The 27,051-nt window shown below is 40.4% G+C and overlaps 1 protein-coding gene across 4 annotated transcripts; it reads left to right on the top strand.

The window, feature by feature from the left end:
* The first annotated feature begins 275 nt into the window (after nucleotides 1-275).
* On the top strand, nucleotides 276-26,999 carry cep43 (centrosomal protein 43). Of its 4 annotated transcripts, none has more exons than XM_029002929.1 (17): nucleotides 276-384; nucleotides 7,003-7,056; nucleotides 7,415-7,469; nucleotides 7,600-7,688; nucleotides 8,813-8,953; nucleotides 9,320-9,346; nucleotides 10,141-10,179; nucleotides 10,269-10,339; nucleotides 11,512-11,592; nucleotides 19,465-19,520; nucleotides 19,609-19,670; nucleotides 19,748-19,834; nucleotides 21,538-21,674; nucleotides 24,811-24,905; nucleotides 24,990-25,023; nucleotides 25,098-25,185; nucleotides 26,749-26,999. In XM_029002929.1, the coding sequence occupies exons 1-17, from the start codon at nucleotides 301-303 to the stop codon at nucleotides 26,821-26,823; spliced, it is 1,275 nt and encodes a 424-aa protein (XP_028858762.1). In that variant the 5' UTR covers nucleotides 276-300; the 3' UTR covers nucleotides 26,824-26,999. The 4 variants fall into 4 exon arrangements, with proteins under 4 accessions (XP_028858762.1, XP_028858761.1, XP_028858764.1 ...); XM_029002928.1 differs by having other exon boundaries at nucleotides 10,123-10,179; XM_029002931.1 differs by lacking the exon at nucleotides 11,512-11,592.
* The last annotated feature ends 52 nt before the right edge of the window (nucleotides 27,000-27,051 follow it).

Genomic DNA, 27,051 nt, shown 5'->3' with positions numbered 1-27,051 from the left:
GTGTATATATATCTATGCGTCACACCGGCAGCCACGACCCTGAATAGGACTAAGCGGTTATGGAGATTGAGTGATCACACCATCCATGACCCTGGACGAGAAGATGGGAATTTAAGATGAACTGATTGTAATTTATCCTGAAGTAGTGTAATTATGTTTGCGGTACTTAATTCCAAACCATAGATTCTAAAGTAGTACAAGTGTAGAAAGTGCTGTGGGGAATAAACAGTTTTTTTGTGGGAAGTGTGGAAAGTGCTTCAAAAAATAACAGGAAGATTTACGTCAGAGTTTTGATTCAAGATGTCTGCTGCAGATGAGGATACAGAACTGCGGGATCTACTGATTCAGAACTTGGAAAACAATGGAGTTTTAAATAAAATAAAGGTATGGCGACAGTGTTCTCTATTGATATATTTGTTGTGTACTTAATTCCTAATAGTTTCCAATGCATATTTTGTCTTCGCCTGCTAGTTTGCCTGCTTGATGTTCGTGTTACACAAGTAAGGGTTGAGAAGGTTAGAAACGCTTTATCGCTTTACATTTGTTTGTATCTCCAAGAAATGTCGATGTGTGTGACTGATACATTTATTGCAAACTGTGGTTTAGCATTCCATTTGCCTGTAAGTCTTTAATTTGAGCTCATTGATATCATTTGTGTCGCCAACTATCCGCCAGACCTTGGTGTTATCACCAGATGTCACCAGTTTGCTATAGGTTTCTGTCTGTTAACCAGTGTTCAGACCAGTCTGCAATAGTTCCTAGTAGCCACTGCTTTGAGCTTAAGATGTCGTTGTTTTGTGAGAGAACCCTGAAGTAAAGACGCTGTTATCATCTGTTTTTCCAGTCTCTCTTCTGAATGTGGCGATTACATTAGCACGATTCCAGTCTGAGATACTCACTCCCAGTATTATTTTCCAACTTCTTCAGTTAAAGCTTGGAAGTAAGCAATATTAAATTGAATTTACACATGCAAAACAGACAACAATAGTCCAATGAAGAGTTAAAAAAAAAAAAAAAAAAAGGAAACAGAAGTACAAATTGCTTAGCAATGTCTTATCATTTTGTTAATCCCAGTTTAGTAGTGGTCATCACTACTAATGTGTGTTCTTTTTCTGTAAGGTCACATCCATGCATTGAACCCATACAGTGTAAGATTTATTCGTATAGATTGAGATGGGTGTTTATCCTAAAGCAGGAAATGACCAGTAAAAATTGCATGGTGTAAATAAGCCGGAAGCAGCACGCATGTCTTCAATATCTTACCAACGAGTACGATAATTAACAACTAAAAATACCTCTATATTTGTACAGTCAGTGGGGTCCATTGTCCTTCTCACAATGTGTCCATTGTTCTTCTCACAGTTTCAGTCTCATAGAGAAGTGTTTCTCTCTCTATCCCACACGCACCACTGCCAGCATGGGGGCAGTGGTGGCCTAGCGGTTAAGGAAGCGGCCCTGTAATCAGAAGGTTGCAGGTTCGATTCCCGATCCGCCAAGGTGCCACTGAGGTGCCACTGAGCAAAGCACCGACCCCACACACTGCTCCCCGGGCGCTTGTCATGGCTGCCCACTGCTCACTCAGGGTGATGGGTTAAATGCAGAGGACAAATTTCACTGTGTGCATCGTGTGCTGTGTATCACATGTGACAATCACTTCACTTTCACTATAACTAACTGGAGGACCCAGACACAAAGTAAAGCTTATTCAACCCCAGCAGCTCACAAAGAGAACAAAGTTAATGCTATGATTTTTTTTTTTTTTTTTTTATTTCATCAAAAACAGAACTAAAATCTTTAGAAAGTGCACAAACATGTTCCTCTTGAAAGTGAAATGATTGTCATTGTGAAACACTGCAGCACATGTGTCCTCTGCTTTTAACACATTTAGGGAGCAGTGTATGGGGACGGTGCTTTGCTCAGTAGCACCTTGGCAGACCAGGATTCAAAATGATTACGGGGCCACTTTCTTAACCGCTAGGCCACCATTGCCCCAACAATTCACCTGAACACTGGACCCTCAGATTTAAAGTCTGATGCTCTACCAACTGAGCTATCCAGGTTCATAAATGTAAGAATGTAAAGGGCCGCTTCCTTAACCGCTAGGCCACCACTGCCCCTAAGCTTTTGTAAAAATAATAAATAAAAATTGAGTAACACAAAGAACATGTATGATAAAATATCTAGTTTTTAAAGAATAAAGTGTCCCATGAGCAAATCAGAACTCAGAAACTCTCACACTGACACACACACACACACTTACACTCACTCCCTTTGTTCAGACACTACATTGCAATGCAAAAAAGTGAGCATGTGCACATGCTCCTGGCTCAGACTCGCTCTTTTCTTTGAGGCTATGTTGCCTGCTGCAGATGATTGTGGTAGTAGCCTAGTGGGTAACCAGAAGACCCAGGTTCAAATCCCACGTACAACCATTGTGTTCCTGACCAAGACATTTGGGCTGTGGGATGTGCTTGTGCTTTTCTAAGCAATACGTCACTCCGCCCGCATGCCTCACCCAGCCTTTTTTCCCCATTGACTTAACATGGGACCACATTTTGAGGGGCTCTCATAACCACAATTTTTGGGTAGACACCCGAAACTCAATATCCAGCACCTTCATGACCCCCTCTTTGCGTTCAACCTTTTTTCCCTAATGGCCATGCCCACGCTCCTCCTTTTCATACCCCCTGCTTATAATGGAAAATTTCAACTATCACTTGGCGTCTCTGCCATTCGAACAGGTTATGCTCCTAGGCCCCTATTGCAAGTTCCTCCTACGAATAGGCCACGCCCTCTAAAGGAAGAAACCCCACCCTCTATATATCCTGCATCTTCATGTCCCCCTTTTTTCATTCTTCCCCTTTATTCTTAAATATCCTGTTTATCTAGGCCACGCCCACACTCCAATTTTTCCGCTTTCACTTATAATGAGAAATTTAACCCATTTCCAGATCCTCAGATTTCATCCTATTTCCATAAAACGTGGTACACACCTTCATCTGAGTCCCACCTACTGGTAGACCATGTCCCTGAAGAAAACCACGCCCCTTTCAACACTCCTTCAGTAAATCATGCATAGCCAAACAGACTTTGTCAGTCAGCAAGCAACACCCTCTGTGAGAAGCCACACCACCTAACAAACCACGCCCCAAAAATCTCTTTGATTTTTTAATTTTTTCTACTTTCCAAGCCAAAATCGGAGTTTGTTCATGAACTTCCCTTTTCTAGTTAGCTAAATGCTGCCAGCTAGGCTGCTCTGCTACTGATAGCCATTCTCACAACACATCACATGGTTAAAATTAAAAAATGTCATCGACTTTGCATTTAACAACACAGTTTGTTGTTTACTTTTTTCAATAATTAAATAACAATCTGGTTAACAAAGTTCTGTATTCAAAGCTCAATCCCTCAAGAAAGGTAACTTACTAAAAATGTGTTGGTGCTTCACTGAGCTGAAATTAAATAATTAGAAAATGTAAATAAACTCCTTTGTACACTGGGCCAATTATCACTTGTATTTAATTGTAATAATCTTGTTCATCTAACAGTTCTTTGTGCACATGTAAATTACATTTACATTTAAGGCATTTGGCCTTATCCAGAGCGACTTACAACATGGAGTAAATTACGCTGGAGTATAGCACATGAAGTGCTTCTAAAGAAAATTGAGCTTTAAAAAGCTGTACTTGTTGGGTCATATTCTGTTGGGCTCGGGCCACGTTGGGACTAATTTTTCAGGCTCTTATTTGCTCAATGTGCATATAATACTAGTTATCTATTTAGAAATAAAAAAAGTCAAGGGACCACTTAACACAATGTAAGTACAGGTCAATCACACTTCTGTGAAATCAAACTATTCACTTAGGAAGCATCACTGATTGACCATCATTTTAACATGCTGTTGTGCAAATTAAATAGACATAGGTGGAAATTATAAGCAATTAGCAAGACATCCCCAGGAATAGAGTGGTTCTGCAGGTGGTGACCACAGACCTCTTCTCGGAGCCTATGCTTTCTGGCTAATGTTTTGGTCATTTTTGAATGCTAGTGGTGCTTTCACTCTAGTGGTAGCATGAGACAACCCACACAAGTGGCTCAGGTAGTGCAGCTCATCCAGATGACACAAAATGACCTCTGGCAGGCCACAAATGTGCATGTGTCTGCCTCAAGGGGTCACCAAAGCTCCAGTCTCTCGCTCACTCACTGTCTAAAGCCAAGCATATTTGCGCTTGTGTCTGCCAACAGCAACCCTGACATTAAATTGGGTTTGCAAAATTAATCACATTTATTATCATTATTAAAATTGCATTTATTAAAATCATGTTTATTAATATCGCAATTTTGGTTCGAATTTTGATATCAGTCAAATCCATCCTTATCTGTCAACACAGGCCACCCAGATACTGGTTCAGTCCTTAGTAATCTCACAACTGGATTACTGCAACTCCCTTCTAGCTGGTCTACCTCTAAGTACCATCCGACCTCTACAACTAATACAAAATGCAGCAGCACGACTGATCTTCAACCTTCCCAAATTCTCCCACACGTTCCCTCCACTGGCTCCCAGTGGCTGCACGCAAGATTCAAAACACTGAAGCTGGCCTACAAAACCAAACATGGAGTAGCACCATCCTACCTCACAGCACTTATATACCTTATATACCACTGCAACTCGTATACTCCGAGCCTCCAGTACTGCTCGCCTGGTCCCTCCTTCTTTGAAGGTTAAAGGAAGACACTCATCTAGACTCTTCTCTGTATTGGCCCCTCAGTGGTGGAATGAACTACCCCTTGAGGTCAGAACAACACATACACTCAGCACACAAACAGTAGCTCAAGACCTTCCTTTTATTTAGATGAACTTGTAACCTTCTTATTGTCTTATGGATAGAGAGTACAACAAGATTGAGTAAAAAGATTGTATTCATAGTTGGGGGTCCTAATGAACCAGCACTGATCACTTGATGGTAACTTGAAAGCTCTGGATAAGGGCGTCTTCCAAATGCCTTAAATGTAAATATATAATTAATTATATATGTTAATATAACATCATCCTTAGTATAGGTGCTGACTTTGAAATTTCAGTATTGTCATATACATAGGTGTTCACTCAGTTGTACAAACAGGTACTGACAGACACACACTGTCTGGACCAGCTGCTTCTGCTTCTAAACATATCTTGTATCATTTGTACGGTGTGCTATTAAATAACAGTAAGAGGCTAAGCGGATGGATGCAGACACCACTGCTTTCCCTCTCCTTCTCTCTTGTTCTTTTCCTCCTCTTCTATTTCTTTTCTCTCCACCTGTGTTGACTATCACCACAATTACTTCTCTTCCCCCCCCCCACCCACCTTGACTGTTTGGGATTCAAACCAGTAAACGTCTGATTACGGGTCTGTTTCCTTACCTGCCTGTCCCCTATGGTCCTCCAGTGGCTAGAAATGGCGGTTTAAAGAGTGCCTTGGCCATTCTGCTGAGCGACACCTCAGACAGTTGCAGTTTTTTTACTTCACATGAGACTCTGAAGAACCAGTGACTATTTAATTTTTTTTCGGGGAAAAAAAACACGTATGGCAAAACAATTCAATGATTTGTTATTCTATTTATTATTAAAAATATTGAAATTCATTAAAGGTCTATTAGTTCATTATTAAAATCTTAACTAAGTTAGTTCGGCAGTCCTAGTTAGGGTACCGGGCCACTGTTGCACAAATATACCACTATAGCTACATATTTTTTAACAGTTGTACAATGCTTCTGTTTGTTCTTTCCGAGGCACTGAATCAATCAAGCAGAGTCCAGCTTCAGAGATCTTCAAATGGACCATTATCATTAGAATAGACAATCCATGTACACCATGACACTAGACAAAACACCTGCTCTGCGCTGTCCACTAACTTCAAATCTGGGGAGATGCTTTATACTGCACTTTGGACTTTTCCACCACCACAACAGTAGGACTTTTTTATTCTTCTTGGACAAATCATGACCAACCCTGCACTGACACCAATTGCAGGCTCACTCTACCTTGGAAGGGGGCTCCTCTCTGTATTACTCAAGTTTTTTTCCTTTTCTTTTTTCCCTTCTCTCCTAGAGTTTTTATGTGTGCAGTTTTTCCTTGTGTGCAGAAGGGTCAAGTGTGGGGGGTGTCAACTGTACGACCTGTCAAAGCCCATTGACACATACTGAATATGATTATGGGCTACATAAGAGATAAATGTTGTTGTTGATTGCATCAGTCACATTTAATTTACATTTGAAAAAAAATGTGCAGAAAATGCAATAGTAAAACAATGCAATTCAGTGAATTGTTCTATTTTTTTACTGAAAATACTTTGAAATGAGCTAAGGATTACATCAGCACTTTGCACATTGAATTGCCAATTGCAAAATGTAATATCAAATTGCATACTCAGATTGAGTATTGAATTGCCAATTGCATGCTTTGATTGAATTGCCAATATCCATTTGAATATTTGTGCTTAAAATCTTCCATAGACAAGTCTTCCTGTTTGGGGTGTCATTTCCGTGAATGCCCACTCACTTCTATTGCCCGCTACCAGTGGGAAGGTGGTATTTATGCTGAGACCAATGACAATGCTCCTGTTACCGTCTAGACCGTCCTGCTGTGTTTTTGTGTCGTTGCTGCCTTGTATTTCCTTTCCTTTAAAAACTTTGCATTGTAAATAGTCATTCCAACAATAAAAATGACTCCTGTTAGTTGGCTCAACATCATCAAGATTATAACCTCCCAAATGCACCCCCATTTAACAGACATCTCATTAAACTTTATATCAAATCTATATATAATTATGTTTGGCTGTAAACCATTTCTGGGGTTCAAAAAGCTGTACTTGTTAAGCTTGAGGCACATTCTATCGACCTCTGGCCTTTTGAGTCTAACTTTTAACACCCAGTTACAATTCTAATTGTAATGAATTCTGTTTTTTCAGTGGCTGTGAATTATTTTTATATATATATATTTTTTTTTATAATGTAGGCAGAGCTGCGCGCTGCAGTGTTTGTTGCATTGGAGGAACAGGACAAAATAGAGGTAAATATGAAGTGTAAGAAGACTGATATTAAAATTCAACCACATTTAGATATCCTGGGCCTCATTTGTCTATAAGAGTGTATGTGTGGCTGTACAAATCACAGTAAACCAAGTTTCAAGTGTATTTTATGAAACAGGTGTACCTGTGGAAGTGAAGTGATTGTCATTGGGAAACACAGCAAAGCACATGGTGCACACAACCAATCACCCTTGAGCGTAGAAATGATACACCCTGCTGTACGCACGTTTGGCAAATGAGGCCCACTGGATCTGCAGCCTAAATGAATTAACCACCTCAGGATTTGTGTGTGTGATCTTTCTCTTCTTCTTCTTCTTCTTTTTTTTCACATTTTACAAGAATAAATCCCAACTGGTCAATGAAAATCTGAAGAAATGTCTTAATACCAAAGATGGTGGGTACTTATTTTCTGAAATCATTAAAATTGAATTGAGATTCTATGTCAACTACGTTATGCCACTTTTGTCATCATATTGCCTAATGTATGAAAACATGTTTTTAACTGTTCACTGGTTCATTTGTAGGCCGCTTAGCTGCCAGTCTGATCTCAGACTTCTTGCAGTTTTTTCATTTAGACTTCACCCTTGCAGTGTTTCAACCGGAGATCAACACAGTATGTACAGATTCTTTTATGTTTTTTGAAATTACATTATCAAAGTGATATTGTAGACTGAATGGAGAGTTAGTGTAATACTTAAGAGATTTTACGAGATGTATTATTTGAATACACCATTTGTGCAGAGATGTGTTTTGTTTTTCTTTTTATGTACAAGCAGAAACTAAATAGCAAAAACTGAGTCCATGCATTTTCTCTCCCCTAACAGGAGATGTTTAGTGTGCAATTTGAATGCATTCACTGAATTGGTAAACACCAAATTAAGCCAGTGATAAAAAAGCCTCATAATCTTCTGAGAGATTGGTTTCCATTTTAACCAATTAGCAGATTTTTTTTATTATTATAGAATCAGAAATGGCTGTTAAAAAATTGGTACACAAGTTGTTAAATTGGCAATAGTTATATAAGTCTAGGAGTTTCTAAGTAAACACTGCTCAGTTTGTTAAATGAGAACAACGCTGGGTTGTTCCACAGGGACATCATTATTGCAAACAAGTTGATGTTTTTTTCTTTTTTTTTTTTTGTGTGGCCAGTTCCCCCCAGCTGGTGGCTACGGAATTTGGTTATTAATTAGATAATTTTAATAAATGGATAAATTGAATAAATGGTGATAATCTTTGATTATGATAATATGGTTGACAGCATTAGAACAGTCATCTTGAAGTGAGCATATGGTTCCTGATTGCCTGCTTTTGTGGAGCTCACCTCTGTTGACTGACTGTAGAGGAGGTGCTGCTATGCCTGCATCATGTCATTGTATTAAGACAATGTAAGTTTCTCACTGTTGAGGATGTAGTGGTGTTGTGTTCTGAATCCTTTTATTTGTTTTTATTCATATCAGTGTAGCCCTACACACCATGGAATATTCAAATTAAGAAGAAAAGTAGACAAGATTCAGGGCCAAACATCTACATCTCTTGCTCTACCTTTTTCTGTAATCAGCTCAGTTCACTACAGGGGAAGTGACATTTTGATAATTGTTTGCAGCTTGTTAGAGCTTCTGAGCTGCAACTGCCATTGAAGGCAGGCAGAAAAGCAACAATTTCAGTCAAACCATGTTAAAAAGGTGAATCACAAACATACTTAAACCCTACCTGTCTTGTCTGTTCATTCCAATCCAGCTAAATGGTTTTGACAGCCATGATGCACTGTCCCGGGATCTAGGTATGTCTGACGCAGAGGGCAACAGGAACAACCCCTTGCTCCTGGAACTTATCAGGTGTTCTAGGAATAAAGACAAGCCAATGCCTCTGTTTACAGAGGTAAACCAAAAGATATATTATTAATATTATTAGAACATTGCATTCTGTAATTTTGTTCAGTTATTGTTTTAGACTTTGTTATTTCTGTTTAAGTCTATGTGATATGGAAATGCATTTTCTATATTGTATTATCGTATTATGAGGGATGCTAGGGATGAACACAGTTGGACAGGAAGTTATTTAGCACATAATCACGCAAACAGGTCAAGATATGGGAGCCATTACCCATGAACAGTATGATATAAATCATTTATAAAATACAAAATTATTGAACAAATGTGAAAATGTAGTGAGTTCTTTGTATATCCCTGAACCCTGAACTTCTCCTTAAAGAGTATGTAACAAATTGGTCTTTCTCTACTGTAGGGGGAGTATGCTGCCAACATTCCCAAGGTATTGTGGCCTATGCAGCTGGCTGTCTGGTTTGTTGTCTTTTCTTGCTCACTCACTCTCTCTCTCTTCCTCACTCTCTCTCTCTCTTCCTCACTCAATTTCTCTTCATCTCTCTCTTTTGGATTCTTTGAGCTGTCTGACTGGCCTGTAGACTTCCAAGGCTTCTTCAGGCACTTTAAGAGTTAATGAATTCTTCTTGTTGCTGCATGCACTCTTTTAACAGCTGATCACTTGTGCTTAATTGGTGTCAGCTTTGAGTGATCAGGACCAAATAAGAGTATTCACCACCTTGGATGGAGGAAAAAAACTTTCTGCTCGAAAGAAAGTGTTTTGTCTGTGTATTCAGTACCACATTAAAACTAAACGGAAAATATATACATATAGTTATGGTTTCATGTAAAATTACAATATTTGCTTATTTAACATTTTAAGTAGTTTTTTGTCTCTGAATTTTACATGGTTATACTGAAATACTGAATGCTTATTTGAAAGTGAAGTGATTGTCACACGTGATACACAGCACACAGTGCACACAGTGAAATTTGTCCTCTGCATTTAACCCATCACCCTGAGTGAGCAGTGGGCAGCCATGACAGGCGCCCGGGGAGCAGTGTGTGGGGACGGTACTTTGCTCAGTGGCACCTCAGTGGTACCTTGGCAGATCAGGATTCGAACCAGCAACCTTCTGATTACGGATCCGCTTCCTTAACCACTAGGCCACCACTGCCCCTATTTTTTGTTACACTTGTAAAGTAAGACAAATTTGTGTTTTAAAGGAACTCTGTCCTCGCCAGATTGCTGAGGCCAAGAAGAAGTTTGACGTGCATAACAAGGTGATCTTTATGAATATCTTGATTGATGGCATTTTTCAATTTTCATAAATGTATATTACATTTTTTAATCCCGCACACCCACCCCATAGGACAAAAATGGAAGAATAAGCAAAGATGAAGTGACTGCTGTGGTTGCTGATATGTTTCCCAATTTCAGCAGGTATTGTGTGTATATCTTCTTTACACACACACACACACACACACACACACACACAGATACATATATCACCCTTCTTTAGAACTGGGACAATGTCTGAGCCAAAAAACACCATTGTGCCAGTTAAGAATTCATAAATTTTTCATACAACAACAACATTTATTTACTTATTTAGCCCCAAATCACATACAGTATGTCTCAATGGGCTTTGACAAGCCCCTACAGTTGACACCTTCCACACTTGACCCTTCTGCACACAAGGAAAAACTCCACACAAAAAAATATTCAGGAGAGAGAAAAAAAGAAAGGAAGAAACCTTGGGAAGGAGTGATAGAGAGGGACCCCCTTCCATGGTAGAGTGAGCCTGCAAATGGTGTCAGTGCAGGGCTGGTGATGTTTTGTACAATAAAATAATAAGTCCTACAGTTGTAGGATTGTAGAAGTCCAGTTTAGTCCAGTGTCATGGTCTACATTACGTGTCCATTATGATGTTACTGGTCCATTTGAAGATCCCTGAAGCTGTAGTTGTTAAAGTGGTGATGGCTGTGGTGACTCTCTGGTTCGTTTCATGCTAAGTCCTTGTTTAGCAGTTGTCAGGAACCAGGATTTATCTGCTGGTCTCTTCACTGGGGTCTGCCGGTAATCTGTATGCTTGATTCTGTGTCTCGGAGAAAACAAACAGAAGCAGCGGCAGACAGTGGCATTGTACAACTGATACTGAAATATGTGGAAATAGTGGCATATTGGTGCTACAGTGGCCTGGTACCCTAACTAGGACAGCCTAACTAGGGGGAATTTACAGAGTGACTGTGTGATAAAGTGGATTTTATAATCGACACTGTGTCAAAGTAAAGTGAAATGAGTGTCTGGGCCTTTAACACTAGAATTACTGACTTTTTTTATTTTCTGGTGCAAGGCCCGAGGTGTTATTCACCCCTGCTGAGATTTTCACAGGTCTTCAGCTTGATTCTCCTCAATCTTTTGTTGTGCAAACCAACCTGTGAGGCCTGGCACATTCTCATTCGCACTCTTATTGCGCTTTTCTAAGAACACACATCAGGATGGCCTCCGTTTCACGGTCATGCTGGAAGAACCTCTCCACGCAACAGTCTTTGGTCTTGCTTCAGGAAATGGAGGAAGCAGACTCTGATGGAGGAGAGATTTAATTTTTCCAGCAGGCCACTGATACCTCCTCAGAAGAATCTGAAAAGGAGATGGGACAACAACCCAACATGCCTCCACGGAAGATGCACGAGGTACTGGGAAGCCCTCTCTGAGTCGGACGGCACTGTGTGGGTAGAGGAGACCATTGTAGTGCCCAATGCAGTAGCAAATCACTTGTGATTCACAGCGCAAGCTGGGCCCACAAAGTCTGTTAAGGTTAGTCATTGTCATAGTACATATGAGATTTATATAAACCCATTTAGAGTGAGGTTCATGTAAATCTCAGAACAGAGCCGGACTGGAATTTGGCAATTCATTAACTGATTGCATTCATTTAAATTCTGTTTGTAGTAGGTGTAGGTGGTAGTAGCAGCCTAGTGGGTAACACACTCGCCTATGAACCAGAAGACCCGGGTTCGAATCCCACTTACTACCATTGTGTCCCTGAGCAAGACACTTAACCCTAAGTTGAGAGACTGTCCCTGTAACTACTGATTGTAAGTTGCTCTGGAGAAGGGCGTGTGATAAATGCTGTAAATGTAAGAGCAATCATGTGTCCCGTTGGTGCCATTGTGGATTGCTGGTCAGAAAAATTTCTGATGCCAGTAATCAAAGAGACAATGCCCCGAGATGCATAATTGAAATGAATCTAACACCTTCGATTTGATGACAAGGACACAAGGGCAGAACAGGCAGATCAAGGGCAGAACAGGTGAAAACAGACAAATTTGCTGCAATCTCCGACATCTGGACACGCTTCAAGAAGAACTGTGCTGAGAGTTTCACTCCAGGAGAGCACATGACCATAGATGAAGGGATTTGGAGACCAAGTATGTCTGCAATGCATCTCCTTACTTGGAACAAGACCCCAGTCATCAGAAGGGAGAGCGACTGGCAGTGAACGTGGTCATGAATCTGATGGAGCAATTTTTGTACTTTGGGTACCAGTAGTGACCCTGCACCCGTTGATCAAAGGGCGCGTGGCGGGTCGTAAGGAACTAAAAGTTCACTCAGGCACTGCGGGGCGAGACCATTTAGAGCTTTATAGGTCAAAAGTAGGATTTTGTAGTCAATCCTAAATTTGATGGGTAACCAGGGCAGTGATTGTAAGACTGGGGTGATGTGGTAAAATTTCCTCATTCTAGTTAGAACTCTGGCTGCAGTATTCTGAACTAGATGTAATAAATGCATGGACCAACTTTTCTGCATCGTGCATTGGAATTATATTTCTTATTTTTGCAATATTTCTAAGGTGAAAGAATGCTATCCTAGTGACATTATCTACATGAATGAGAGACCTGCATCAATGATGACACATAGCTCCTTTACTTCAATACTTGGTGAAATAGAAAGGCTATCCAGAGTTATGATGTAGTCAGCCAGCTTATGCCTGGCTGCTTGAGACCCAATTACGAGAGCTTCCGTCTTTTCAGGGTGTAAGATGGGGCGTTGCAGGACCATGGCCTTTCTACACTTTAGTTTTGCATAGCGGCCGTCTGTAAGATGAGAGGTGACATATCTCTGCCTTTGTTGTACATGAAGATTCAACACCTCCGTTTTACATGTCTTTTGTCGGATGGCAGTGCAACATTTGCCGGTCCTCCCCCGAGCCAAAAGTGTGAGGTATCGGCCGTCGGGACCGCCCACTCTCTTTGTCTTCCCCAGACGGGAGGCACCGGGGGCTTTAAGTCAGAAACAACAGGTTCTGATTGGTCTGTGACAACTTCCTGTAGGCCAGGTGTATAAAAGATCTGTTCACATGTGGGAAAGGGACTGGGCTTTCTTGTTCAGGGGTTTTTCCCATTTTCTCCTATTTTTTTCTCTCCCTCCCTCTCTCTCCTTACTCTTTCTTTCCATTTTAGTTTTCTCTTTAACATTGGTACCTTTTTACATACAATATTCACATGTAACTGCAATAATAATTTACCGGTGTTAATAAATTAGAAACTGTTCATCCTTTTAACCTCTATTGTGCCATCCTGCATTGCCATCCGACAAAAGACATGTAAAACGGAGGTGTTGAATCTTCATACACAACAAAGGCACAGAAATGTCACATCTCTTCTTACAGACGGCCGCTATGCAAAACAAAAGCGTAGAAAGGCCATGGTCCTGCGACGCCCCATCTTACAAGGGTTTAACAGAAGAAAGTTGGTGAGCATCCACTGTCTAATGTCCTTCAGACAATTCTCTATTCTGTCAAGGGCTGTTCCCTTAATCCGAACAACATTCTCTAACCTGGCAAGGAGAATAGCGTGATTGATAGTGTCAAGCGCTGCAGAACAAGCAGTGAGATGCATCCCTGATCATAGGCCAACAGCAGGAAATTAACCACTTTAACCAGCGCTAGCTCAGTGCTATGATTACATTTACATTTATGGCATTTCTCAGATGCCCTTATCCAGAGCAACTTACAGTCAGTAGTTACAGGGACAGTCTCCCTGGAGCAACTTAGGGTAAAGTGTCTTGCTCAGGGACACAATGGTAGTAAGTGGGATTTGAACCTGGGTCTCCTGGTTCAGAGGCGAGTGTGTTACCCACTAGGCCACTACCACCCCATGATATACTTCATGGATAATGTTACTGTCTAGGTATGCGCTCAGCTGATGGACTACGACTTTTTCAAATATTTTTGATATAAACAGAAGGTTTGATATTGGACTAATTTGAAAGCTGACTGCGATCAAGATCAGGCTTTTTAATCAGGGGTCTGACTGCTAGCACTGGCCACGTACCAAGTTTGTTCAAGATAAGCGACAAGTTCATAATTTTGAGTATAGGATGTATAATATCGGGTGCTACTTGTTTAAGGAACTTTGTAGGAAGTGGATCCAAAGTGCAAGTACATTGATTTGACGACGAGATTAGTTTAATTAGTTCATGCTCTTTAACAAGGTTGAAGCGTTCTAATCGGTGGTCAGCTATTTGAAGATTTTTTTCTGTAGAAATATCGACGGAGCTTATTCATAACTATTTTAGTATTTAAGAAATTCATAAAATCGGAGCTACTATGATGATATTGAGTTGTAGTATTTCTGTTTTATTCCTGGTTATTTTGTCTATAGTGTTAAACAGGAATTTGGGATTGTTTTTGTCTATTAACGAGGAGAGAGGTCAATCGAGCTGCACTAAGAGCCTTCCTATAGTTAAGTAGGCTCTCCTTCCATGCTATTCTGAATATGTTTAATTTACTTCGACGCCATTTACATTCTAATTTCCAGGCAGTCTTCTTAAGCGAGCGCGTGTGATTATACCAAGGAATTAAGTTTGTATCTCTTACTATCATCTTTTTGAGGGGAGCGACATTATCTAATGTTAATTTGGTCGCTTGGTCTAGTTCAGCAGGGTCTGTCGGTGAGTTTATCAGATAAATCTGAGATAAATTTGGTAGGGTGTTAATAAACCTCTGTGCCGTACTTGATGTAATGGTCCGTTTGTCTCTATGATGAGGGGAGTTGAGTTTATTGTGTCTGAAACATATTTTAAAAGCGATGAGGAAATGACTTGAGAATTTCAGATTGCGGAAGAATAACTATGTCTTCTATATTTAAACCAAAGGTCAGTACAAGATTGAGCATGTGACCACCTTCATGAGTAGGTCCTGTTATAGTTTGGTTGACTCCAACTGAGTCTAGTATAGACAGGAATGCTGTTCTTAGCAAGTCTTCTAATTTATCACAGTGGATGTTAAAGTCGCCAACAATAAGACTAAGGTCCAGGGGGGTCTATAAATAATAATCAATGGAATGATCTTATGAGACTACATGGGTTATTTTGGTATAGGGAATCTCAAAAGAGTTAAATCCATGTCCGGGTTTATGTGTAATACCGAGGTTATCATTGTAAATTACTGCGATGCCACCTCCTCTTCCTCTTAAGCGAGGTGTACATAGCTGTATCCAGGAGGAGTGGACTCATTTAATGCTACAAATTCGTTTTGTTTTAGTTTCGGTCAGGCACAGCACATCAAACCCCTGATCTGTAATAATTTCATTAACAATGAGCGTTTTAGGAGTGAGAGATCTAACATTTAATATTCCTATTCTTATATCGGATATATCTTATATCTTATATATGGTACGTTTAGTAGGAATGATGGTAACGGGTAATCAATTGCTGAAACAGACACAACGACCAGCCCGGGGAACAGACACAATGGCAGCATATTTATGAGTTTTATTATTAAAGTTGCATTTAGAATCTCTTGGTAAAGACACAGTGTCAATCGTGTACACGCTGGGTGGCGGCTCTACGCAAATGGAAGACGCTCGGTTTAGCCAGTCTGTCTGCCGCCTGGTCTCGGCTCTGGTGAGTCAGTTTTGTTTTTGAAATCCGCCCAGTTGGGGTGGATGCAATCTCGCCTAAAAAGACCATGCTTCCCCCGAAATGTTGGCCAGTTATTTAAACCCACTTTTTGCCAACGTTTTTTAATTTGCGCGGATGTCGCGTGCTCTGGCTCCAGGAAAACACAGGATTTTATTCGCTGGTGCCGCTATCCTCCTGTTTCTAACTATGGAGTCAATGACAAGAGTCGGTGGTTTGTAGGACCTCGCTGAGGGGGGGAGAAGCGGTTCTGAACGTGAACCGGTGATTGGTGCCCAGGTGGTGTGGGACCTTGGCGGGTCGCCCGGTAGCTAGTTTGAGTGATTTTACGCCGTCACCCAACTGCCCTGCTGTCCAGAGGGCGCTACTAGACACACAAACCGGCTTACTGGGCTGGTGCGCATCCGGGACTAGAAAAGAGTATTAAAACTTCAGTTTCCCTAATTAAATATACATTTTAGATTTGCTTTTCTAGCTCGGTTATTTTCGCTGTCATTTCAGCTATTCTCCTACACTTTCTCCTACACCTACAGATGAAATCCTCACTACTGACGTCAAACTGTACACTGCACAGGGGATTAGTGAGGGACTCATTACTTACGTTTTTTGGTGAAATTGGTCAATTTAGGTGATTCATACCAATGTAGAAATGCATTAAAAACCATTAAAGTCTAAGATATTTAAATATGTTGCAGATATATTTGCATATTGACGTTGCTGTGGTAACTATTAATGTTGATTGTACTGCAGCAGGTGTGACAGTGAGTGACACATTGGAAATGCAACACTGGGTTATTACCTACTGGTGGTAATACAAGATTAATCTAGAACACTGTATGCTGTTATGCTAGTGGGCTAAAAATGTTTCTTTATTAGCAAGACTGATGCAAATTGAGCAGCTTGACTTACACGTGTGTGTGTGTGTGTGTGTGTGTGTGTGTGTGTGTGTGTGTGTGTGTGTGTGTGTGTGTGTAAGCAAATGTATTTGTGTGGTCTGAGGAAATATGTGAGTGGTGAATAAGAAATCTAACTGGAGTAAACTGCTACCTTGTGGTAGCAACCAAATATTCATAGACACAATACATTTTGGTCTTACTGACAGGTAGGACAGGTCTGGGAGACACCTAAGGAATGAAGTACAGATGTAAAAACAAAAAATAGATATATATACAATAGATATATACACTAGATGTCGTGTTGAGCATCTCAACAAGCATTAATTCTGCAGTCATTTTTGGACAGGGTTCCAAGTTCGTTCAGTCAGGCTTCTTGGACTGTACAAGCGAAAATGCAAGACTTTGGCTGAATGCTGTTCATGGACTTCAGTTTAGCATTCAACACCATCATTCCCCAGCACCTGGTCGACAAGCTGAGCCTGATGGACCTGAACATTTTTACATTTACAGTTACAGCATTTATCAGACGCCGTTGTCCAGGGCGACTTACTATCACCACCCATAACCTTGTTCAGAATGGCCTCAATAGTCCCTCTAGTCAGCTGCATTACTGTCTGGTTTCGGAACTGCATCAGATCGTGAACTAGCAACCAATTGTGATTTAATAATTGTGATCACAATATTGATAAAAATAATCGAGATTATCATTTTGGCCATAATTTGGTCTAGCCAGTACCAGGGATTTTCATAATCAACATGGGTGTAAACATGATTAGGTCACTGTTCACCCAGGTGCTTCACTGCTTAGGCTCTGAGATCCATTCGGACAGAGGTAGGAATTGTTGTGAATTTTTCCTTGGAGACCAGGAGACGTTTTTGGATATCTTGAAGTAAAAGTTTCTCTTTATTCAGATACTCGCGCTGCAGTCATCAAAAAGTCATCTAATTAAGACAGGGATACATTGTACTTTATATACATTTAGGGGGAGATCAAGCGCCTGGGTGACTACTTCAAACAAAGCATGCAAATGAAGTACAGCAGCCTGCACCACCCACACTAGTCCTAATCCAAACATCAATCCAATCAGTAATTTTTCTGATGCCATCACATTTACCTTAAATGCAAAATACAATGTACTGCACCTTAGGATTTCATTTGCTGCTATGTCAGTACATAAGATCAGCATATTTTAAACAGGATCTTAAATTTGTAATCTTACAGAATGTATGAATGTTTCAGCCTTGTCAAGCATGCATATGCATCCATATTCATTCTTCCAATTTTGAAACCTAATTCATTACATTAGTCTCTAACCTAACCCTTACAAATAGACTTTACTGCTGACTGACGGCTGAAGCAAAACTAGCAACCAATGAATACTCTTCAGTTGAAGCAAAAGATAGACAGGAATTGTGTGCTTGTTTAAGCAAAAGATGAGTGAAGATCAGGGTAGTAGTCACCTAGTGGTAACACACTCGCCTATGAACCAGAAGACCCAGGTTCAAATCCCACTTACTACCATTGTGTCCCTGAGCAAGACACTTAACCGTAAGTTGCTCCAGGGGGGGACTGACCCCTGTGACTACTGATAGTCTCTGGATAAGAGCGTCTGATAAATGCTGTAAATGAAATGAAATGAAGATGAGCCTTCTAGATGAGGGACTCATTGTACAGTGGCACTTTATCCACAAAGAGAATAACTGAGAATCAAACCATTTTAAATATATTTTCAGAATATTCTTTTGTTTTTGAAAGTGATTAGTTGTCCCGTGGCACTGCACACAGGTCTCTGCCTCTAACCCATTCCCTGAGGGAGCAGTGGGCAGCCATCAAAGGCACCTGGGGAGAAGTGTGTGCAGATGGTACTTTGCTCTTTGGCACCTTGGTGGCAACTCTCTGGTTACGGGTCTGTTAATTTACCTAGACCCAAACTGCCCCTTTTCTTTTGGCAAGAAGTGTGAGTATAAGGAGACCTTGCAGACCTGTTTCTTAATATATATAATGCATATGTCCTTTACGCTGGCGGATCTCAACCTACAAGCATGTCATGTCGCAGGGAAGGTCCAGCAAATCCTGCAGGAGTGTTTAGTAACACTGCCATATGCAAGACTGACATTGCATTTAGAACAGCTAATCTTTGTACATAGTTTTTAACATATATATATATATATATTATTTATTATTTTATTTATTTATTTATTTATTTATTTATTAAGCACAATGGCAAAGTGCACCTGAAGTTGCATAAGTCATATATACGCTAGAGTAGTGTAAGACTAAAAGTTTTACACGTCTGCTTCTGTGACAGTCCTGGAGTTTGGGTTCATGATCTGTTGACCATTGCTGTATTGCCTCACAGCCGGCAGCTCACACTTAAGCCATTTTAAGTCAATAGCAGCAATGAATGGTCTACTTTTCTGAAGTGCATCCACAGGATGGATTTGTATAAACCTTTCACTAGTAATGTAAGGTCTCTGACTGCAGTGGTAAAGCCTCTGGCTAAATTTTCATCTGGGCACTGACTCCTAGGTAAACAAGGAAGGTAAATAGTAGAGAGGAGAAAACCTTGCTAGAAACTGCATTTAGCAGATGCCCTTATCCTGAGCGACTTACAATCAGTCGTGACATGGACTGTCCCCCCTTAATTCCTCTTGATTTGTATTTTCTCTTGCAGTTCAAGAGTTTTTTTTTGTGAAATATTTGCTTTTGTGTGTGCTAATCTGTATTCTTTGAATCTTCATCAGGACCATGGTGGAGGCGTATATCACGGATGAACTGAAAGACAAGGACCTCAGCACCAGTGAGTGTTGCTGTATGGTGCTGTGTGGTCTGGGTGACCTGAACATCATGAACATTTCCTGAACATCTTTTACCTTTTCTGTCTGCAGCTGTGGACTTCCAGGAGTTTCTAGGAATTTATAAGCGTTTGTTCCTCCAGTGTCGCAGTGTGGTAAGTGCGTAAAAAAATTTCTTCTTTTCTTTTGGTGGGTGGGAGCTATCTTGCAGTAACACCATCAATATGTGTAGGTCACTGCTAATGTGGTGGAGGCTGCGCAGAATGTCTTGAATCAGAAGGACGAGAAGGAGAAATCGGATACAACGCTGCTAATCAAGGTGAGAGGGGTTTGGATTGAAAGTGAGGCACATCTGCCATTGGGCATTTACCCTCAGAAATATAGGGTTTCTACTGTAAGATCCAGGAAAAAATACAGTAACATATGATGGGGATTTTATTTATTCTTTATCTATTCCATTGTATGATCAAAGTAGATGCTACAGATGAAAAAGCATGCTATTTTGATTACTTAAAATGTATACAATACCCAACACAATACAATTGGTTTAGGGGTGGTAGTAGCCTAGTGGGTAACATGCTCTCCTATGAACCAGGTTCAAATCCCACTTACTACCATTGCTCCAGGGCGGACTGTCCCTGTAACTACTGATTGTAAGTCGCTCTGGATAAGGGCGTCTGATAAATGCTGTAAATGTAAATGTTATTCAGGAAGAATGCACTAATAATAATTTTCATTAAATTTTTGGCTTCTAGCAATAGCGTAAGACGGGATTGCATTTTATTGACACATCATGTTTTTTCAGCGTTTAATTTCTATCTTATATAAATGTACATTTTGATTAATGCTTCAATGGATGCTGGCATGGTGAAATGGACGTGTGCTGACCAGCTTGCAGACATCTTCACAGCTGAGTTCAGACTGAGCACAGGTTCCCCACAGGGATGCATACTCAGCCCACTGCTGTTTACATTTACAGCATTTATCAGACGCCCTTATCCAGAGCGACTTACAATCAGTAGTTACAGGGGAGCCCCCTGGAGCGAATTAGGGACACAATGGTAGTAAGTGGGATTTGAACCTGGGTCTTCTGGTTCATAGGCAAGTGTGTTACCACTAGGCTACTACCACCCTCCACTGTGCTGTTCACTCTGCTGACACACGACTGTGCTGCACAATACAGTTCAAACCTGTTCAAATCATCAGGTTTACAGATGACACAACAGTAGTGGGGCTCATCATCAACATGATGAGTCTGCTTACAGAGGGGAGATAAAACATCTGGTGGATTGGTGCCAGAGTAACAACTTGACTCTCAATGTCACCAAGACCAAAGAGATGGTTATCAACTTTAGGAAGAAACCGACTGTCCCCATCCCACTGCACATTGATGGATCTGCTGTTGAGATAGTCAGCAGCGAGAATTTCCTGGGTGGGGACATGACAAGAAGACCTGTCCTGGAGCCTCAACACCACCTCCACCACCAAGAAAGCCCAGCAATGTCTGCTTTTCCTCAGAAAGCTGAAGGAGGCCAACCTCCTCCCATCCTCACATTGTTCTACCAGGGGACCATTGAGAATGTTCTATGAGAAACACCTCATCCGTCAATCTTGGAACATACTGAAGTATTCTCACCACCCCATACATGCCCTGTTCTCCCTCCTACCATATGGCAGAGGGTTCAACAGCATCAGAACTGTAAATGCCAGTCACTGCAAGAGCGTCTTCCCCCAAGCAGTCAGACCTCTCAAGGAAAGTGAAAGTGAAATCACTGCATTCACCAAAAAACTGAATAAACTCAACAATACACTTCCAGCCTTATGCACCTGATAACATGTTTGAAATATCAAACATATCCACTTGCAAGCATCCCACATGATGTTGTTTTGTTCATTTGGGCTTTTAAAAAGGCTGTGCTTGTCTGGTTCAGATCTAGCTTTTAACGCCTCATTAAAGCTCTAATCTGTGGCTACATCCTTTCTGTCTATGTAATAGTAATAATGCACTCTGACAACCAACAGAAATCCTCATCAGGCATGGGTGACCATCAAGCCTCATCATCATTGAGAAAGCCAGGAGACCTGGAGGTAGATGAGGTTGAGGATGGAGATTCCTTCTTTGATGACCCACTTCCCAAGCCACAGAAGTCCTATGGGTGGTAGGATTCTCTGCTGTGTTTTGCATGACCCCTGTATAGCTCAGCAGCCTCCAGTGCTATGTGAGGGTGTGGAAAGGCCATTTAGAGTTGCATCAGGATTGTTCTTGAAATCTTTTTTTTACCTCCCTTTTGTTCTTACCTGGAGAGTACCTGTCCAATGAGCTATGTGTATTAGGGATTAGGGGTATCAGACACTATAGCCTATGCATCTGGAAAGTATTTACAGCACATCAGTTTTTCCACATTTTACTATGTTAGCCTTATTCCAAAATTGATTATATTCATTTTTCCTTAGGATTCTACACACAACAACCAATAATGATGACGTGAAAAGTTTACTTGAAGTTTTAGCTATGTAGTATGAACAAGTATTCTCAGCCTTTGCTCAATACTTTGTCTGTGCACCTTTGGCTGCATATAAAGCCTCAAGTCTAATGACTGCTACCTTGAACGAACTTGGTACGTGGCCAATGCTAAGCAATGAGTTAATCATTTTAAGGATAGGATTTAAAACATCGGGTGCTACTTGTTTAAGGAAACTTGTAGGAAGCGGATCCAATGCATTGATATGACTATGAGATTAATTAATTCATGCTCTTTAAGAATGTTGAAGGGTTCGAATCGATGGTCTGCTATTTGAAGATTATTTTCCATAGTTATATCGACAGCCGTTTGTTATACTTTTAATCTCTTATTTGTAACAATTTTAGTGTTAAAGAAATTCATAAAGTTGTTGCTATGATTATATTGAGTGGTAGTATCCATTTCTGTCTTATTCCTGGTTAGTTTTGCTATAGTGTTAAACAGGAATCTGGGATTATTTTTGTTCTCGTCAGTTAACGAGGAGAGATATATCGATCATTATTGTTAATGAGGCTCTCCTTCCATGCTATTCTGAATACGTTAACTTTACTTTGACGCCATTTACGCAATTTACTTCGACGCAATTTCCATGCGGTCTTCTTAAGGGAGCGCATGTGATCACTATACCAAGGTATTAAATTTTTATCTCTTATTATCTTCCTTTTGAGGGGAGCAACATTGTCTAACGTACTACGCAGTGTTAATTCTAGACATTTGATTGCTTGGACGAGTTCAGCAGGGTTTGACGGTGAATTGATCAGTGTAGATGAATCTGGTAGGTTATTAATAAACCTCTGCGCTGTACTTGATTTAATTGTCCGCTTGTCTCCATATTGAGGGGAGTTCGTTTCATTGTGTCTGCTTTTCCTTATCGCTTTTAAAATAATCAGATTCAAGACTGGGCTCTGGCTGGGCCACTCAAGGCCTTTCACAGAATTGTTCTGAAGCCACTCCTTTGATATCTTGGCTGTGTGCTTAGGGTCGTTTTCCTGCTAAAAGTTTAACCATTGCCCCAGTCTGGCTTTGTCCGCCTTGAGATTTACCATCCCGCCCCGAAAAAGTAATTCCACCAACAGTCAAAACCCCCAAACGTGCGAAGCATTCCAATTTTTCAAAAACTGAATGTGAAAATTTGCACAGATGTTCAATCACATGAGACGCTGAAAAACCTTGCAGTAAACTGCACTGCTTCTCACACCTCGTTTGAACCAGTTTTACTGCAAGATTGAACTACCTTCATTAAGGAGGAGGGTGCCTTAGACATAATCGATCACCCACTTAGAATGCAGTTCTTTCAACTTCACAGTCGTTTACACTCTGACACATTGTATCATTAACATACATGAAAGCCAGGGCGAATGACAACCCACAGATGGCCACCAATCTTGAGGATTCCACAGGGGCAGTTGTTCGCGTAGCGGGTAAGGTTGCTGTTGCGGGTAACGGACCTGTTATCGGAAGGTTGCTGGTTCGGATCCCGAACCACTGAGGTGCTCATGAGGGGTGGTCTGAACATAGTTTGATCATTTATACGGCCTAAAAATTTTATAAAAACAACTAGTTGGATTGGATGTATGACTAGTAATTGAAAGTAACTAGGTAACTTTTACTCAAAGTAAATTCTAAATCAAGTATTTTTTTTATTTTTCAAGTAGATTTTTAAATGGGTACTTTTACTTGAGTATAATTTAAGCAAATAAAATATTGTTTTTCTTAATTTCTTTTTTTCTGTACTTTTTCCATCTCTGGGAGTGACTTAGTGCTTTAAACATCTCCCTTTACAAACTTGGTCACATTCTTCTTTAGGAAAATAGGTTTTCTCTGCTGATCCACAATGTTATATGCAATGCTAAACAGTCTCTTACATACAACACTGTTTGGTTGTTGGGGCACTGAGCAACTTTACTGCAATGGCAGCAAGAAAGAAGCATGATTGTTCCTCATTTACATTCACATTTATGGCAATTGGCAGACACCCTTATCCAGAGCGACTTACAACGTGCTTTCAAGTTACCATAGATGAAGTGTACTGCTCCAGTACTGGAAAGGGCTTTTACTATGAAGAATTGTCTGTTCTTATAGATATATTTGTACTTCAAAAGCAGAATCCTTCTTCTGCATGATTCAGATTCTCAATTTAACATCTGGGGGAGTAATGTGGACCCATTGTTCTGTGCTATACAAGATAGCTATTTCTGTTGTAATAGATGCAGTAAGTAGTTTAGTGTCATCTTGCTGAAATATGCAATGCCTTTCTTTCAAATAAACATTGTCTGGATAGGAGTATATGTTATTCTAAAACCTGTATATACCTTTCATCCTTAATACTGTCTTTCCAATTAACATCCGATTCCAAAGGCACTTTGGCTATTTATCCCATTATTTTATTACGAAGTCATATTGGCATAGTAAATACAATTCCTTCCACAACGTATCCCATCTTTAAAAAAATAAGTCAATTACAAAGTTGATTAATATCAAATAACTTTCCTTCTAGATTAGAAAAGGTTTAGCTTTAATGCATTTTCAGACTCTTATGACCATTACAGGAAGAGAACAGTTTTACACTCCTTTCTCTCGCAAATCCATTAAATATAAATCATTGTAATGTCTACACTGTCAAAGATTTCCACATTTTGTGACCTAGATTTGGTTATAGAAATTCTATGCGCCAGAACCAGTGAGGTTCTGATCATATTAAATCTGGTAAAATTAGAACCATTTTTATCTTGAAGTGTCAGTAAAATTTTAGTTTGTGTTTGTGTGTGATCAGGAAAGGCACCATGTCTCACGCAGACTCAGTCCTTGTGAAGATACAAGTTCCTTTGATCTCTCCCTCCAACAGAGAGCTGAGTGGTAGTAGGAATGGTGAGTGCTGGAGCTCCTAGAACCTTTTAGAACTGCTGTGTTCCATTTTAAACCTTTTATTTTTTGCCCCCTATTTACAAACAGATGAAGACCTTGACTATGACTATGACTTCAACAGGTTGGTTTCCATAATGAAGGTGATAAGGCTTTTGTCTTTAGAATCTCCTACTTTTCATGTCTGCTGTTCTCTAGCCACAGATCGGAGAACTCAAAGAGTGAAGTGAGCATCGGGGAGGAGATTGAAGAGATTTCTATTGAAGGACCAGAGCTCAGTGAAAAGGTAGCTTCTCATCAAAAAATATTTTTTCGTAACTTGGAGGTATGAGTTGCAAAAGAACAATTGAAGTATGATAATCAGAATAACATATAGCATTCCTCCATATGCCAATCAGCCATAACATTGTCATCACTGTCATCATCACTGAATTTGAGTAGGTCCTCCCTTCAAAACAGGCCTGATCACTCAAGGAATGGTATGCTATTGGCACCAACTGAGCTGTACCCACATGTGACCCATTTTCTAGTTCACATTTGCTAGTTTTCTTTCTACGTTTGGTAGGTCCTGACCAATGCACCCTGGGACCCAGCCATCTATCAAACAACAACAACATTTGTTTCTTATAGCCCAAAATCACATACTGTATGTCTCAATGGGCTTTGACAGGTCCTACAGTTGACACCCCCCACACTTGACCCTTCTGCACAAGGAAAAACTCGACACAAAAAAACTCTAGGCGAGAGAAAAAAGAAAGGAAGAAACCTTGGAACGGAATGATACAGAGAGGGACCCCCTTCCAGGGTAGAGTGAACCTGCAAATGGTGTCAGTGCAGGGTTTGTGATGGTTTGTCCAATAAGGGAAAAAGTTGTAGAGGTAGAGAAGTCCAAAGTGTAGTCAGTTGTCATTGTGTCCATTTGAAAATCCCCGAAGCTTTAGTTGTTATGATGGTGGTGGCTATGGTGACCCTCTGATTCGTTTCATGCCAAGTCCTTGTTTAGCAGTTGCCAGGATTCAGTTTTCTCGGAGAGAACTTACAGAAGCAGCGGCAGACGGTGGCATTAGGACTGATACTGAAATATGTGGTTATAGAGGTATATTTGTGCAACAGTGGCCCGGTACGCTAACTAGGACTGCCTAACTAAGGTGAATTTAACACTGTCTATGCTTAACAGGGTGCTGTGTGATGAAGTGGACTTAATAATTGACACTGTGTCTGGGACTTCAACAGAAAGCCAGAGAAAACAGATGCGTTTTCAGTTTACATTTAAACACTGAGACTGTGTCTGAGACCCAAACACTGACCGGCAAGCTGTTCCACAACTGCAGAGCTCTATATGAGAAGAATCTGCTCCCAGCTGTGACCTTCTGTCCTTTGGGTACCAGTAGTGACCCCGCACCCGTTCCGGGGTCGTAAATAACTAAAAGTTCACTTAGGTACTGCAGGGCGAGACCATTTAGAGCTTTATAGGTCAAAAGTAGGATTTTGTTGTCCATCCTAAATTTAATGGGTAGCCAGTGCAGTGATTGTAAAGTCACTCAAATGCTTCACCTATGCGATTTGTACCATCCATTTCAAGCTATTTGCTTGCTGACTGTGCTACCAAGTGCTGTGCGGTGTATCGCATGTGACAATCACTTCACTTTGGACCAGGTGCCATTGTAACAAGATAATAGGTTTTATTCACTTCACCTTTCAGTGGTCATAATGTTATAGCTGATTGGTGTATTTGGTGTCTTTAGACAATGTAAAAAAAATAATTATGACTGCTGAAACATTAACTGAGTGCAATTTAAGAAACGTTTGTGTTGTCTTACCTTTTTTTTTTTTCCTTTCTCTCTGGAAGTTGGATATAATCACTCAGGACCTGAGCATGTCCCAACTGAGTCAGGGTGTGGATTACCTGGAGGAAGTATCCTGAACTTCCCAAACTGTGTCTTAAACTGTATCTTAATGTATGTATACTGAGCATTAAATCCTTTTTTGTTGTTTATTGTAACCATGTTGCTGTTCTATCCTTTTTTTTTGTTTTCTCACAAACTTTCTGGATAAATAGGCACCCTGAAATGCAAAAATAAATACATAAATAAAATTTCATTTGGTGTTTTTAATTTTTGGGCTAATTTTTATGTTTAAAATTAAGATTTTG

Source organism: Denticeps clupeoides, chromosome 14 (assembly GCF_900700375.1).
Source record: "Denticeps clupeoides chromosome 14, fDenClu1.1, whole genome shotgun sequence".
Lineage (NCBI taxonomy): Eukaryota > Metazoa > Chordata > Actinopteri > Clupeiformes > Denticipitidae > Denticeps > Denticeps clupeoides.
This window is presented reverse-complemented; position numbering and strand designations above follow the sequence as displayed.